This window comes from Rhamphochromis longiceps, linkage group LG23 (assembly GCF_057381845.1).
Source record: "Rhamphochromis longiceps isolate RC_006_pf linkage group LG23, R_longiceps_female_GT1.1, whole genome shotgun sequence".
NCBI lineage: Eukaryota > Metazoa > Chordata > Actinopteri > Cichliformes > Cichlidae > Rhamphochromis > Rhamphochromis longiceps.
In genome coordinates this window covers 43,764,410-43,779,840 of record NC_140578.1, presented here as the reverse complement: position 1 = coordinate 43,779,840, position 15,431 = coordinate 43,764,410, and the positions used below count along the sequence as shown (strand labels likewise).

General features: G+C 44.1%; 1 protein-coding gene across 6 annotated transcripts in view; it reads right to left on the bottom strand.

Annotated features, from left to right (window-relative positions):
- Window positions 1-12,670, bottom strand: part of LOC146642771 (protein NLRC3-like) — a 29,631-nt gene extending 16,961 nt beyond the window's left edge. For 2 of the 6 annotated variants that reach the window (XM_085397202.1, XM_085397201.1), the window contains exons 1-5: window positions 12,596-12,669; window positions 11,147-11,282; window positions 7,356-7,597; window positions 5,463-7,251; window positions 803-976 (exon numbers count right to left, since the gene is read on the bottom strand). In XM_085397202.1, the coding sequence (XP_085253328.1) occupies window positions 803-976; window positions 5,463-7,251; window positions 7,356-7,597; window positions 11,147-11,256 (2,315 nt within the window). In that variant the 5' untranslated portion in view covers window positions 11,257-11,282; window positions 12,596-12,669. Of the gene's footprint in view, window positions 1-802; window positions 977-5,462; window positions 7,252-7,355; window positions 7,598-8,602; window positions 8,735-11,146; window positions 11,283-12,595 lie in introns of those variants that run through there. The other 4 variants (XM_085397206.1, XM_085397199.1, XM_085397200.1 and 1 more) reach the window with 4 other exon arrangements.
- Between the last annotated feature and the right edge of the window lie 2,761 nt (window positions 12,671-15,431).

Genomic DNA, 15,431 nt, shown 5'->3' with positions numbered 1-15,431 from the left:
ATTAAACTCTGTAAATGAACTGAGAACTGTTTCTACATTTGAAACTATGGATTCATTTTCCCGTTCACTTCTGTACGTTAGTGTATAAATGAATGTTAGACTGGGCTCCATGGAAACACTTGGACTGGTCTCAGCTGCCTTCTTTCTGTAGTCCTTTCTCTTCTCCAGCTTCTGTTTGAAATCCTCTCACAGAGCCTGAAACCTGCTTTGCTGTCATGTGTGGGCCTGTGTTCCTCTGCTTTAACACAAACCTCACCACAGCAGCTGTGTGGGTCGTCTCTGTAGCAGCCCGATCAGCTTCTGATACATGAACATCATCACAGCTCCTAACTTCACCTTTATTAGCTTTGACATTCATGTCTTTCTTTTCTCTGTCTGTTTCCACACAAGCTCAAAGTCTCTGCAGCCTGTTTTTATCTGCTATCATCAGCTCTCCAACAGCCTCATTCACATCCCTCACACACTCTACAGCCTCACCAGTACTGACTTCATCTTCACTGACTGACGGAGCACAACATGAACCTGTGGAGGCTAAAAAGCTGTCCTGACAAACATCTCCCCGTCACCACTCCACTTCTGTCAGCCTTTAAATGAACCCTGCTCAAGTCTGTAACTTCTATTTGGAGCCAAGAGGAAAAACTGTTGTTCAGTCGTTTGGAAAGACACAACATTTCTGAAAGCACTCAAACTTCTTCACATTTGTCTTCAGACACATCCTGAACATTTAGGAACTAAAGAACGTTTCAAATATCAAAGATCTGAAATATAGAAAAACAACAACAGCTGCAGTCAGTGAACTCACCTCAGAGTCTCCAGTCGACAGTTTGGACTCTCCAGTCCAGCACACAGAAGCTTCACTGCTGAATCCTGCAGCTTGTTGTTACTCATGTCCAGCTCTGTCAGATGGGAGGGGATGGACTTCAGAGCCGAGGCCACAACTTCACAGTGAGTCTCTGAGAGTCCACAGTCAGCCAGTCTGAGATTACAGAAAATATAAAATATGTTATTATAAAAGCAGAAAGTCTGCATTATAAACACAGACTGAATGTATATGAAGACAAAACAGAGTGAGGTCATAATCTGATGAACATCTGCTCTTCACATCTGTGCTTCAGCTCCTCTTACTGTGTTTGACATGACACAACGATTGAGTCTCTCTCAGACCTGCAGACTTTTAATGAGAATCTTTGTTTGGCTTTAATCTGCAGATGAAGGAGGAAGATGGTGTCACATTTAGGCTTCCATAATGTCCACAGTCTGTCACTGAGATCTGATCCAGAGTCAGAGTGAAGACACACATTTGGACTGTTTCCTGTCTTGAATCTAGAACATTTTGAATGAGTTCAGCTCAGTGAAGAGTTCCAGCTGGAAAGACGATCTCTGTTTGCTACCTGCTGCTGTCAGGTACGACTGTTCACGTCCACACTCAGGAAAAATCTGCTGACTGTCACCAAACGGAGCAGAAATCTCATCACTGGACAATAATGATGAATGAACTCAGAGCTGCTGATATCACATCTGATTTCAGGGGAACTAAACTAAAAAGGAACAAATAGAAACAACCATCATGACTCTGTTTGACCTTCAGATCAGAAACTATGGTTCAGAACAGCAGCAGGATTTCAGGCACTGTCACATCCTCAACATCCATATTCCAAATGCTCTTCCTGACAGGACACTCTTTGTTCCCACTCAGGGAGTTTCCATGTGTACAAATCATTTCTGAATCTCAGTAGACTGGGAGGTTTTTCCATCTCATGAATCTCTTTCCTAACATCAAACTAGATAAATCAAACAAAGGAACTGGAGTCTGTCTAATTTCTGACCCCAGTAAAGCTTGTACTGGGATACCCCGACATACTCTCTCTCCATCTGCTCCCACAGCCTCATATTCACAGCTGGCCCTTCTCTCAGCATCCACACTCAGGGTGGGGGCGGGGTCAACACCAGTCAAAACCATTGCTTTGGCCTTATGGCCATTTTATTAGTGTGCGTTTCTGAGTAACAAGCAGGCCTACGCACAGGTGTTTGGACATGTGTGGACCCGACCTACACTTAAACTTCTTAAATCCTCTGTTTCTGTGTCACCAGCTACACTTTTAATATTAATGTATTCACTCCGACATTTTTGGGGAGCGGTCAGAGCTCGTACACTGCAGACAAACATGTCTCCCAGCACACAGCTGACTGTCAACTCTCTGAGATTGGATATGATTCATTTAGATTATATCTGTAAGGTGAAGTTTATCTCGGTGTTTATTTGTTCCTGAGGAAGTCAGCTCGGCTCAGATTAAACTTTAATAACTGAACAATTTCAATGAACCTTAACGCCTCCCTGGAGCATATATGGAACTGAATCAGTCACTTTTCTTTATTTCCTGATGTTCATATGTGACATACATGTTTTAACCATTAATTTGGAATTAAACTGACATTTAATATATTTTAAGGAGGAAAGAGAAATTTCACCAGAGGATGTTGATGCTGTTCATGGAGACTGAAGACAGAATGATTTATCTGTCTTAATATTTCTGCTGCTCTTTCCTCTGGTGCAAAAATATTTTAACTGTTGGTTTTAATTCAAAATCAATGGTTAAAATGTTAAAATACCAACAAACTTGTGGCGTTAGTGTTGATATTCTGTGAGTTACTTAAAGAGATCACACAGGTACAGGACATATTTTATGTTTAGGTTTATGCATGTTTGCGGTGAGATGTGCATGTAGTGGGCTGTTATGTTGTAAACTGTGTGGATGTGTTTGGGAACAGAAAGATTATTTTACTGCATAAAACGGCGCTGATCAGCTGTTTCTGCCGCTGATACACTCGGCCGGTGAACCACCTGACTCACACAGGCTCTCCTCCTCCACAGTCCTCGTTTATGAAGAGCTTTACAAACACAACATCACGGCTAACAGCTGGATTCTCCCGTTTCAGTGCCAAACAGCCACTTCCTGCTACAGACAGTAAAGTGGACAGTTTGGCGCTAAACATGTTTTTAAAACTTGAAGCTCTTATTTGTTAAAGCCAGCTTCACAGACAGATCTGTGTCAGTGTTTTAGAGCAGGGCTCAGTGGTGTAAACCAGCCTTTATATGTGTTTCATCTCCATTTTTACATTAAACTGAACCAAAACACTGAAATCTGGGACTCTCCACTTTTTGGTTTTAGAAGTGAAGAAGCTGAATGTTCGGATTAAACATCTTCAAGAAACTTAAAGCAGTGCACTCGCTTTTCTTTCTAAGCGGCCTTTCTTAGATCACCTGATGTAACCTGAGTAAATTATGTCGAGTGTCAGCGGGGTTTGAAAACTCTGCAGCATGACCCGGGTGTTGCTGGTGGCATCATGAGCTTAGACCCCTCAGTCAGCTCGGTCTGAAGTCATCGTCAGCACTAACAGGCACAAATAGGCTCTAACGTGACAAACTGACCCGACATTTAAAGAGTGCCCACTACAGTCTCAGCTAAAACATATGTGCAACGCCAAGGACTGTACACTGGACTCCATTTCAGTGCAAAATAATAAAACGAAGTAAATCCATCCAATCTCCTCTGCCTGTCCTTATCATCAATAAAAACAAGAAAACAGAAAATCATAGAAACAGTAATCTTTGTTATTGCATCATCACACATCAGTTCCCAGTAACTAGTCAGAATGAGACGTTGTTTTCATCTTTCTCACACTCATCTCACTCCCCGGTCACAACAGGTGGTGACTTTAACAGGTGTTACAACCTGGCTCAAAGCTGCAAAAGAGGGCGGAGACTGAAAACAGAGACTGGTTTCATTTTGAAGTTCTTAATAACCTCGGCTAAAGATGACACCAGACAGCGTGACAGGGTCTGACAACGAGTGGTGGCGTCGTCCTAGCCGACCTCGGCAGTTATTCACACGCCATGACCAAAAACTCCTGCAGCGTCACAGCAGATAGAGGAGGAGTCACAGAGGAGCGTAACAGCTGTGACAGATGCAACAGGAGGACGAGCTCCAACAGTAAACACACTGTGAAGACAGGAAAGCAGTCACGAGTGATGTTGGTCCTGTTTTTATCTCCACTAAAACCTCTCTAACGTCACATGTAACAGAACACAGACACGTCTGATTATCAGGGACCACGACCCACATCTTTGCCTCACTATGTTTATAAGAAGAGACTGAAAATAATGATTCTCCCAACACATCACCAACACTTTTATGGCAAACAGATAATAGTGAGTGAAAAGAGGTCAGCTGTTTCATATGCAGTTATCAGGGTAAATACATTTAAACCAAAGACACTGGAAGAGTAAAGGAAAGGAACTGAAGGTGACAATTCAAGAAGCTCAACAGAAGTCAAATGTAACATGATCAAGATTCCCTGTTAAAAACAGATATGTATAGTATAATAGTAGACTACACTAATAATAGTGTATAGTATAATAGTAGACTACACTAATAATAGTGTATAGTATAGTAGTATACTATATGAAGTCTACACCGCCACGTCCTTAAAATTCAGCGAAATTAAGGACGCATTTGAGGGCTGCATTTCGAGCAGCGACCTTCGTCGCGTCGCTGTGACGTAATCGGCCTTAAAATGCGGCCTTTAAGGCTGCAGACCCTGAATTGGGATACAGCCAGAGTCTGGTCTCTGTTTTCACAGAGGATGTGGTTCTGTTGGCTTCATCAGGTGATGGCCTCCAGCTCACAGTGGAGCTGTTCTCAGCAGAGTGTGAAGCCCTGTGAATGAGGATCAGCATCTGAGGCCATGGTCCTCAGCTGGGAAAGGGTGGAGTGCCCACTCTGGGTCAGAGACGTTCCTGCCCCAGGTGGAGGAGTCTGAGTATCTCAGGGTCGTGTAAAGAAGGGGGAGGGGAGCAGGAATCAACAGACAGACCGTTGCTGCGGTAACAGTGAGGTAGACGCTGTACCGGTCTGTCGTGGTGAAGAGAGAGAGAGCTGAGCCTGACAGCGAAGCTCTCAATTTACCGGTCGATCTACGTCCCTGCCCTCACCTATGGTCACGAGCTGTGGGCAGTGACGGGAAGAACCAGATCGTGGTTACAAGTGGGGCAAATAAATTTTCTCTGAAGGGTAGCTGGTGTCTCCCTTGGAGACGGGGTGAGGAGAATCCCCTTCACAAAAACTAATCAAGTGAACAAGACTCTCCAGGAGGGAAACATTTAAATATCCAAGTCCACCATAAAGAGAAAACTGCATGAAGGTAAACACAGATGGTGCATTACAATTCACTGCATGTGTTTTACATGAAGAATGGAGGATATACCGTCCACTTTCACTCTGTCTTTAGCAGCAAGTGGCTCTTTGTTGTTTGGCTAGCTGCACTGAAACAGGAGAATCCAGCTGTTAGCCGTAATGTTGGTGTTTGTAAAGCACTTTATAACCAAGGACTGTGTTTTTAATTTAAAGATTAAACTATTAACCGACACTGATCAATGATGTAATGATCACATCTGGACTCACCGAGCCTTTCTGCAGTTCCTCACAGCTGGAATCAGTCTCAGTCGTCCCTCCTTTGATGCTTTGTACTTCTGCAGGTCAAACTCATCCAGAACCTCCTCTGACATCTGCAGCATGAAGGCCAGAGCTGAGCAGTGGATCATAGTGAGGTCCTTTGACCTTTGCTTTGACTTCAGGAACTCTTGGATCTCCTGATGTACTGAGAGGTCGTTCATCTCCATCAGACAGTGGAAGATGTTGATGTTTCTGTCAGGACAGGAATTAAACTTCTTGTTATTCTTCAGGTTCTTGATGACTCTCTGGATGGTTTCTGGACTGTTCTCTGTCTGACCCAGCAGACCTCCTAAGAGTCTCTGGTTGGACTCCAGACAAGCGCCATGAAGGAAGCGGACAAACAAGTCCAGGTGGCCATTTTTACTCTGGAGGGATTTCTCCATGGCTCGTTTAAGGAAATCATCCAGAGATGACTCTTTGTATTTTTTTCCCAGGAAGTTCTTCAGCACCTCTGTCTTCCTGTTGGTGAAACAGTGGAACATGTAGACTGCAGCCAGAAACTCCTGGATGCTCAGATGAACAAAGCAGTAGACTGGTTTCTGGAAGATCACACACTCTCTTTTGAAGATCTCTGTACAAACTCCTGAGTACACCGAGGCCTCTGTCACATCCAGACCACACTGCTCCAGGTCTTCTTGGTAGAACATGATGTTTCCTTTCTCCAGGTGTTCAAACGCCAGCCTCCCCAGCTTCAGAAGAACTTCCCTGTCAGCCTCCGTCAGCTCCTGTGGACTCGTCTCATGTCCCTCGTGGTACTTGTTCTTCTTCCTCTTTGTCTGAACCAGCAGGAAGTGTGAGTACATGTCAGTCAGGGTCTTGGGCAGCTCTCCTCTCTGCTCTGTAGTCAACATGTGCTCCAGAACTGTAGCAGTGATCCAGCAGAAGACTGGGATTCTACACATGATGTGGAGGCTCCTGGATGTCTTCATGTGGGAGATGATTCTGCTGGACAGCTCTTCATCACTGAATCTCCTCCTGAAGTACTCCTCCTTCTGGGCGTCAGTGAAGCCTCGTACTTCTGTTAGCCTGTCAACACATGTAGGAGGGATCTGATTGGCCGCTGCAGGTCGGGAAGTTATCCAGACGAGAGCCGAGGGAAGCAGATTCCCCTGGATGAGGTTTGTCAGCAGCTGGCTGACTGATGACTTCTGTGTGACATCAGACAGCAGCTTCCTGTTGGTGAAATCCAATGAAAGTCTGCTTTCATCCAGGCCGTCAAAGATGAACAAAAGCTGAGAGACAGCCAGCTTCTCTGCTGTGACCTTCTGTAGTGTTGGATGGAAAACATGGAGCAGCTCCAGAAGACTGTACTGCTCCTCTCTGATCAGGTTCAGCTCCCTGAATGAAAGCAGAACCACCACACTGACATGTTGGTTCTCCAAGCCCTCTGCCCAGTCCAGAGTGAACTTCTGCACTGAGAAGGTTTTTCCAACACCAGCCACGCCGTTGGTCAGAACCACTCTGATGGGTCTCTGTTGGTCAGGTAAGGCTTTAAAGATGTCCTGGCACCTGATTGGAGTGTCATGGAGGGCGTCCATCTTGGAAGCTGTCTCCAGCTGCCTCACCTCATGTTGGCTATGAACCTCTTCACTCTGTCCCTCTGTGATGTAGAGCTCAGTGTAGATCCTGTTGAGGAGGGTTCTACTTCCTGTTTCATCACTTCCTTCAGTCACACGTTCACATCTCCTCCTCAGACTGATCTTATGTTCATCTAAAACCTCCTGCAGACCAACATCTGCTGAAAGAAAGAAAAACAGAAAGAAAACTCTTCAATGTCTGAACAACAACAAGAAGTCCAGTTTTCAGAAATGAGTCCATCAGCAGACAGATGTTCAGTCTTACTTTGTACACAGCTGCTCTGACTGGCTGTCTGCAGTCCAGCTCTGCTTCTGGATCTTTCTCCACACTGGGGACAGGACCAGTCTCCTGATGAAGCAGACTGGTCCCAGTATGAGGAGATGCACTGTCTGCAGAACCAGTGTCCACAGCTGGTAGAGACTGGATCCTTCAGGACGTCCTGACACAAAGCACAGCAGGACAGCTGCTCCTCCTCACAGACACCACTCCTCTTCCTCTTCCTCCCTCTGTGAACACATTTCTTTATCACTAAAATCATTGACTGTCAGTGACAAACATCCAGATTTGATGACACTGTGCAGAAGCTCTGATGGTCACAGAGAAAAGTCAAAGTGGAGAAACTTGTGTTTGAGTTCAGAATCCAAGTTTCCTTTGCTGTTCCTGCCTGTCTTATTAAACACAGAGTGATCAGCCTACAAACTCCACAGTAAAAGCCTTCATCACAGAGCCAATCAGGCAGAAGCTTCTGCACCATCAGGACACAAACAGAGAGGAGCTTCTATCCTCAGACCATCCAAGTCCTAAATCAGAACATGCTCCCCTCATAGCATCACCATCAGGGTTTAAACAGGACCTTACATCATGTTCTTGTCTCACTGTCATATTTCAGATCATACCTGATTCATTATGACGTCACACGCTGCTACACTGATCCTGCTGCTTCATTACTGCTGATATTACTCTGCTCACTCTGTTCAGTTACTCTGTTTACATCACTTTGCTCATTTGCTTTGTTCTGCTTGCACTGCTCTGTCAGTACATGCTGTGCTAATGTGGCACAAAGCACTTTAACATTACATCTGCACAATGTTTCATTATTTCATTTAATGATTGTTTATAATGTTTTGTCCAGTCACAGGAGCAGCTCAGCACATTTCACTGTGTTGTACGTGTATGACGATGTCTGTGACAAATAAACAGCCTCGGACTCTTCAATCTTCTGCATTTCTTTGGAGATCAGCTCAGTGGCCTGTTGAGACCATCTTTCTATTTCTGATGACTCAGTTCAGATTATTATCCTGATACTTTCTTTTAAAATGTGATGAAATCATTTATCTGATGTTCTGACACAAATACACCAAAACAATCCCAAACAGCACAAACCACCACGTTACACACAGTGTAATAAAAATACAGGCAACTACAAATAAAAACACTTTAAAATATAAACTAAAATTACAAAGTGGTCACAGAATTTCAAACACCCGTAAATGAGTCAGCAGCTCTCTTACATGGTCAGCTGAGCTCCATGATTGAAGAACATTGTTGCTGCAGGTTCATCACTGAAGCCTGGAGGTTTGTCTTTGGACCAGTCACTCCTCACAGACACACAGCTGGATGCTGGAGACTGTGACCTCTGACCTCTGCAAACACAAACACATCACATGAATTACTGATTAATCTCTGTTTAAACTCTTTTAAGCAGCTGCAAACACACAAACTGGATGATGTGATGGTTTCTGTCAGTAATAGTTGTCTCAGATTAGAGTACAGACGGCTGCAGAGACGTTCACAGCAACAGAGAAGAAATCATTACCTTGGATTGCATTACTACTACGATTGATACTAGCATTATCGTACCCGGACCACCATTAGGAATCATTTATGATGTCACTGGTAGAACACATTTATAGAAACAACCTTTGAACTCTTGAGTCAGCAGCTCTCTTACATGGTCAGCTGAGCTCCATGATTGAAGTTCACTGTTGGTGCAGGTTCATGACTGAAATATGGAGGAAGTCTTTCTTTGGACCAGTCACTCCTCACAGACACACAGCTGGATACTGGAGACTGTGACCTCTGACCTCTGCAAACACAACCACATTGCATTCATTTCACATCAATTAGTACACCACAAAAGGCATGCAAGAAACACAGTATGAAGGCAAACTTCTGGCTTCAATAACATTCAACAGGTCAGGTGGAAACTTTTCTCAGATTTGATTCATGTTTTTATAGAACGATCCAGCTAAAAAAAATATACCATTAGGTCAGGGGTCAGCAACCTTCAGGACCCAAAGAGCCATTTGGAGCCAGTTTCCACGCAAAAGAAAACACTGGGAGCCACAAATACTTTTTGACATCTAGAATGAAGATAACACTGTATATACTGTTTTTTACCTTTATGCTTTGTGTGAACAACTAAGGTGTGTTGCTTATGAAATCCATGAAGTGCTACAGAGAAAATTACATGTTATTTATGTAATGAACACATTTGAACTCTTAAAGAAATATAACCAAAGGAAAGACACCCAGCTGAACTAAAATGATGTAGCAAACAAAAACTGCTGTGAGCCGCCACCCTTATATCGCCTTTGGGCTTTTGGAGCCTTGACCTGACTTTTAAAAAATAATTGGAAAAAAAGCTCTATGCTGCTGAAAGATGAAAAATAGATATTTGCAAAATTCTGCAGATCGGGGCTGTACGAAGTCACTTTCATCTTTACAGGACTGTAAGCTGTCGTCTGTGAGGCGTGAGCGGTGTTTGTTTTTAACATAGTTCACAGTGGAGAACAGCTGCTGACATAATGTGGATCCAAGATCCATAATTGGCCTACCTGGGGTTGAAAGTCTCGATAAATGCACGGCGTTTCGGCGGGTACACCGGCTTCCACGAGTGTGACGCTTATTTGAACGATCAAAAAATAATAAAATATAATTTTCTTTTTATATTTCAATATCACAATAATCTTCCAATTTAGAACTACAAGTTAAAAAAGAACATAAATAAAATACACTTCAGCTAAATACTTCTAATTTATTTTCCCAAACCACGAGGAGCCGCACTGTAAGGACTAAAGAGCCGCAGGTTGCCGACCCCTGCATTAGTGTTAGTCAATGTTGCAACTGAACTGAAAAACAAAAGATTTTGGTCCAAAGAAACAAAGTCACTATTAATACAACACAACCCCCCCAAAAAGAGCCATGTAGACCCCGGGCTCTATGGGTCTTGTGCTCGGAGCTTGTTCCTGTGCTGCCATGATTAGTGCCTCTGTGCTGTCTTTCAGTCCAGCTTTGTTCAGCCACTGGTAGGATTTCTGGATGTCAGCCACTTCCTCTGCCTGCTGGTGGTGCAAACTGTGTTGTTCTGAGTTTCATTGGACGTCTTTGTCCAAAGCACCAGACAAAGGGCAAAGTAGATGCATTTGCATCAGCAGGAAAATACACCCCAAACTAGCATCATCATTATACAACTTTAACAACTGCCACTAAATGATACTTCATACACAGACCAGTGTTAGGTTAAGTTATGATGTCACTGGCAGAACATTTATAGAAACAACCTTTGAACTCTGAGTCAGCAGCTCTCTTACATGTTCAGCTGAGCTCCATGATTGAAGAACATTGTTGGTGCAGGTTCATGACTGAAGTGTGGAGGAACTTTTTCTTTGGACCAGTCACTCCTCACAGACACACAGCTGGATGCTGGAGACTGTGACCTCTGACCTCTGCAAACACAAACATCAATAACTGATCAGTTCTCTCTGACAGCCATATGATCAGCTGATCCCTCTGTGATATTGTGTCTGCCTCATAACACTGACAGGTCAGCCAATCATCAGCCAGTTTTTTCTGTCTCTGAATGAACTCAGTTTGTTCTCAGCTCTTCTCTGATTCTGCTGCACTGACTTCACTTAAACTTACAGAGTTCAGATCTTAGCAAGAAAACAAGTCAATAAAAATCAAACTCAGATCAAACAGTTTGAACCAATCACAGATCAATGATTCTGTCATGGTTATGTTGAAATGACTAATAAAGTTAGTAGTGTTCTTACATTGTTGCTGCAGGTCCATGACTGTAAGGTGGAGGTGTTTGTGTAACTCCGTCACTCCTCACAGACACACAGCTGGATGCTGCAAATGCTGCTCCGTCCTCTTCCTCCATCTTCTTGATGTCAGGGTGGAGTTAGTCTGAGAGGTAAACACACACACTCAGAGGTGCTGTTGTACTGGAAGCATCACACTGACGGCTTTCTAATGTTGGAGCTTTGGCCCTAAAGTCCAAACCAGTTATTTTAGAGGCTCAAAGTCTTTAAAAAACACCAAAACCATCACATTATTTAATAAGTACATGATCAGGTGGATGAAGGAACTCAGTGTGTTTGGGATCATCATCATGGTGAGGAGCCCACATGTTACGGCTCCTTTGGAGAGAAGCTGAGGATCACTGCAGGAAGTGAGCTCATGAAACCAAACTGCTGTTTGTGAGCAGCATGACTCTGTTATTGGACCTGCTCTGTGTTCTACATGTGATCAATACTTCAAATATCTGTAAACATCTCATCTTATATTTGTTGCACTTGGTCACATCTGTCTTTAAAAATAGATTTTTAATGTCACTGAGAGTTCTTTTCTACCTTTATTGATTTATTTTGGAATAAATTAAATATAAAGGTGCCAAAAACTGCCTGCAGCTTCTGCTCTGTGACAGGAAACTACTGTCAGGCTCAAAATGACTTCAGATTATTCATCACAGAGTGTTTATAGATCACAGGACACGTTACAGTTTCACTGTCGATGTTTTAGTTTAAAAAAAAAATGCTGTGTTAAGGTCTTACTGTGAATCTGCGCGCTCATTGGCTAATAACTTGAGACTGACAGGTGGTTATCCAATCAGCGTGCGGCCTCACACGGACATAAAACTCTTAAAGTTTGTTTCTGAAGGGATTTTCAGATCAGACCTGATGTTTCTGCCTACAGCCTGTTTACCGATATAATCGATATCAGATATCAGAGCAACAGAAACCTCGGTGATCAGGACGCCGGGACTGAGAACAGGAAGTGGCTCAAACAGTTTAAAGTCAGCCTGAAAGGAGTTTCTGTCGCCATTTTTTTTTGTCATGATAAGGGCGGGTCTTACTGTGAACCTGCGCGCTCATTGGCTAATAACTTGAGATTGACAAGTCGTTATCCAATGAGCGCGCGGCTTCTCCCAACATAAAGTAGTTTCCTTTGAAAAACCAAAGTCTGATTATTTTTGCCTCCACTGACGGAGCCTGTTGTTCCCGCCACAGAGACACAGTAATGTCAGAGCGGTGTTAACACTCACCTGCCTCAGCACAGCTCTCACTCTCCTCCTGCTCTCTCAGCTAAACTCACTTCCTCTCTACTTACAGGAAACCAGCGCTCAGAGGAGCCGACCGGCCTCACGTTTCACCCACAGACACGAACAGCGTGGAATTATTTTATGTCATAAGAAGAAACATATTCATGTTAACACTCACCTGCATCAGCTCCACCTTCCTCCTCCTGCTGCTCTGAACGGAGGATCAACACTTTCACTTTCACTGCTCCTCCCTAAACACAGAGGATGCTGGGACTTGTAGTTTTTACCTTGTGTGATATTTATGGCTGTGACACTAAATCACAGCATGTAAACTTCCTGCAAACATGTCTCAGGCGATAAAAGTTTCACATTAAAGGTGAAATTTTTTTTCTGTCTCATGTTCAATAAACAGTGAGCTGGGAAAACTGAAGAACAGACTTCAGACGTTCCCTGCAGAGTTTCTGCTGCTCGGTCGTCTGCATGTTGCTGAGACTGAGCTGATGATGAAGCTGTGATGGGTTTATGGCACGTTTGGTTCTGGAGAAGAGTTTTACTGCCGGTGCAGGTGAAATGATCAGAGGTTACAGCCTCTGGTTAAAGTGGAGGCAGCGATCAGGACGGCTGAGCAGCAGAGGTCTCGAGGGTCCTAAAGTGTAAAAGCATCAGAATCAGAATCAGAAAGGGTTTTATTGCCAAATGTTGAGCAGGTTTACAACATTAGGAAATTGCTGCGGTGCTTCAGTGCAAACATACTGCCATAAATTACGCTTAAATAGACATGAAAATAAAAATAAGTAGATAGATATATACATGATATATACATGAGTGCAGGTGGTGATCAGTGCCAAACATGGAATGATGCAGTGAACACAGCGTAGGGTGTTAGTGGTGGGAACAGTCATACGGTTATTGTTCATGTGTCCGACAGCAGAGGGGAAGAAACTGTTCTTATGGCGAGAGGTTCTGGTGCGAATGGACCGGAGCCTCCTGCCTGAGGGGAGCAGGTCAAACAGACTGTGTCCAGGGTGAGAAGGGTCAGCTGAGATCCGAGCTGCACGCCCCAGTGTCCTGGAGGTGTACAGGTCCTGCAGAGATGGGAGTCTGCAGCCAATCACCTTCTCAGCAGAGCGCACAACACGCTGCAGTCTCTGTTTGTCCCTGACAGTGGCTCCAGCGTACCACACAGTGATGGAGGAGGTGAGGATGGACTCGATGATTGCAGTGTAGAATTGCATCATCGTCCGTGTTGGCAGGTTGAATTTCTTCAGCTGCCTCAGGAAGTACATCCTCTGCTGGGCTTTCTTAATGACGGAGGTGATGGTGGGCTCCCACTTCAGGTCCTGGGTGATGGTGGTACCCAGGAAGCGGAATGAGTCCACAGAGGTGATGGGGGTGTCAGACAGGATGATGGGGGGGAGTGGAGCTGTGTGCGTCCTGAAGTCCACAATAATCTCCACTGTCTTCTGGGCATTCAGCACCAGGTTGTTGTGGCTGCACCAGGACACCAGACGTTCAACCTCCCTCCTGTAGGCAGACTCATCCCCGTCCGAGATGAGTCCAATAACGGTGGTGTCATCAGTGTTAGTAACACAAAGATCACAGAATGGGATCATCCACACAACACTAACATCTAAATCCACGGCAGGAACTCTTCCAGTGTCCTGAAAAATCTGTGTGCACGATGCTGAGATTAAAATCTGTCTGCTCATCTTAATGCAATATTTACTAAAGTCTGGTAGAAGTTTTACTGATTTCCAGTCCACTTAGCAGACGTGTGGATAGGTGGTGGGTTGTAGAGCAGACTGAAAGCTTTAAGTTCATCCTCTGATTAAAAACTCAGACCCACAGATACAGGAAGTATAACGCTGGTGTAAGACAGGAAACGGCAACACGGCAGCCATCTTTTTCCTCCCATGCTGACCAGTGTCCCAGCAGAAGCTGGGGTTTGTTAGATCCTGTTCGATCCAGAGGAAACAGGCTAAAAGAGTCGATCAGGGGGGATCATGGTTTTATTATGTGCTCGTTATGATTGAAGCTCTGGTTGTGTGTTAGAGACAGAACCTGCAGATTCCTCCACTCTGCCTCCTCTTCTGCAGGAATCAGCCTCTTGGCTGCTTTTATTCACCAACGTGAATAAAATCATCAAACTAATCCAAGTTCATTGTGAAATGCCTGAAAATGGAGGAATAAATCTGTCAGTTACCGTATAAAGTTTGAGTTTGTCAGTGTTTTACACGGAGACGGTCGTCAGATGTTGAATTTTTAGCATGAATGTTCCACATCTGGAGAAACCTTCAAGATTAAAGCCAGTGAAAAGTGAAGAGTTTCTGCAGCAGCCGCACTTCCTGCAAAACTGTTCTTTCAAAATAAAGTGAAAAGTCTAAATTTGAATTCACGACAGGTTTAAAGGTGAAGGTGGTCACATGGTTTTAGTGGAATGCCTACGTGGGCGCGTCTGAGTGATTTTGATTCAGATTCGTGCAGCGTGGAGCAGTAAACACTTGTTTTTGTTCATCTGGACTCGTGAATGATTCCAGTTAGCACATTTCCAGCCAATGAAACGTAACTACAGATGAAGACAAACACATTTAAGCTGCCTGACTCTCGAGTGTGGGTGCGTGTTCCCATTTTCAGGCTGTTTTAGTTTTCAGTTTAGAGGAACGCTGCAAACTCACAAAAACTTCTTTCTTGTGAGGTTTTGTTGTCAGACTGATAAAAGCAGCAGCAGCTGGTGTTTGATGAGCAGACGTGTGTTTCCTGTTCTGTAATAATCAGCTTGTTACCATCACATAATGAACTCAGCCGTGACCAATGAGGCCGTCCTTGTGCGGTTCTCTGGCGCTGATTCTGACTGTGACCTTCACCTCTGCAGGGTCGCCTCTGCTCGTGGCTGAGCTCGTGTTTGTCAGGCTGACAAAATAAAAGCTTCTTCATTTCTGTGGCTGAAGAGGAGTCTGCTCTTCTTCACCAACAGGAAGTGAAACATTTCTCACTGATTCTGAAATCTTCACTTG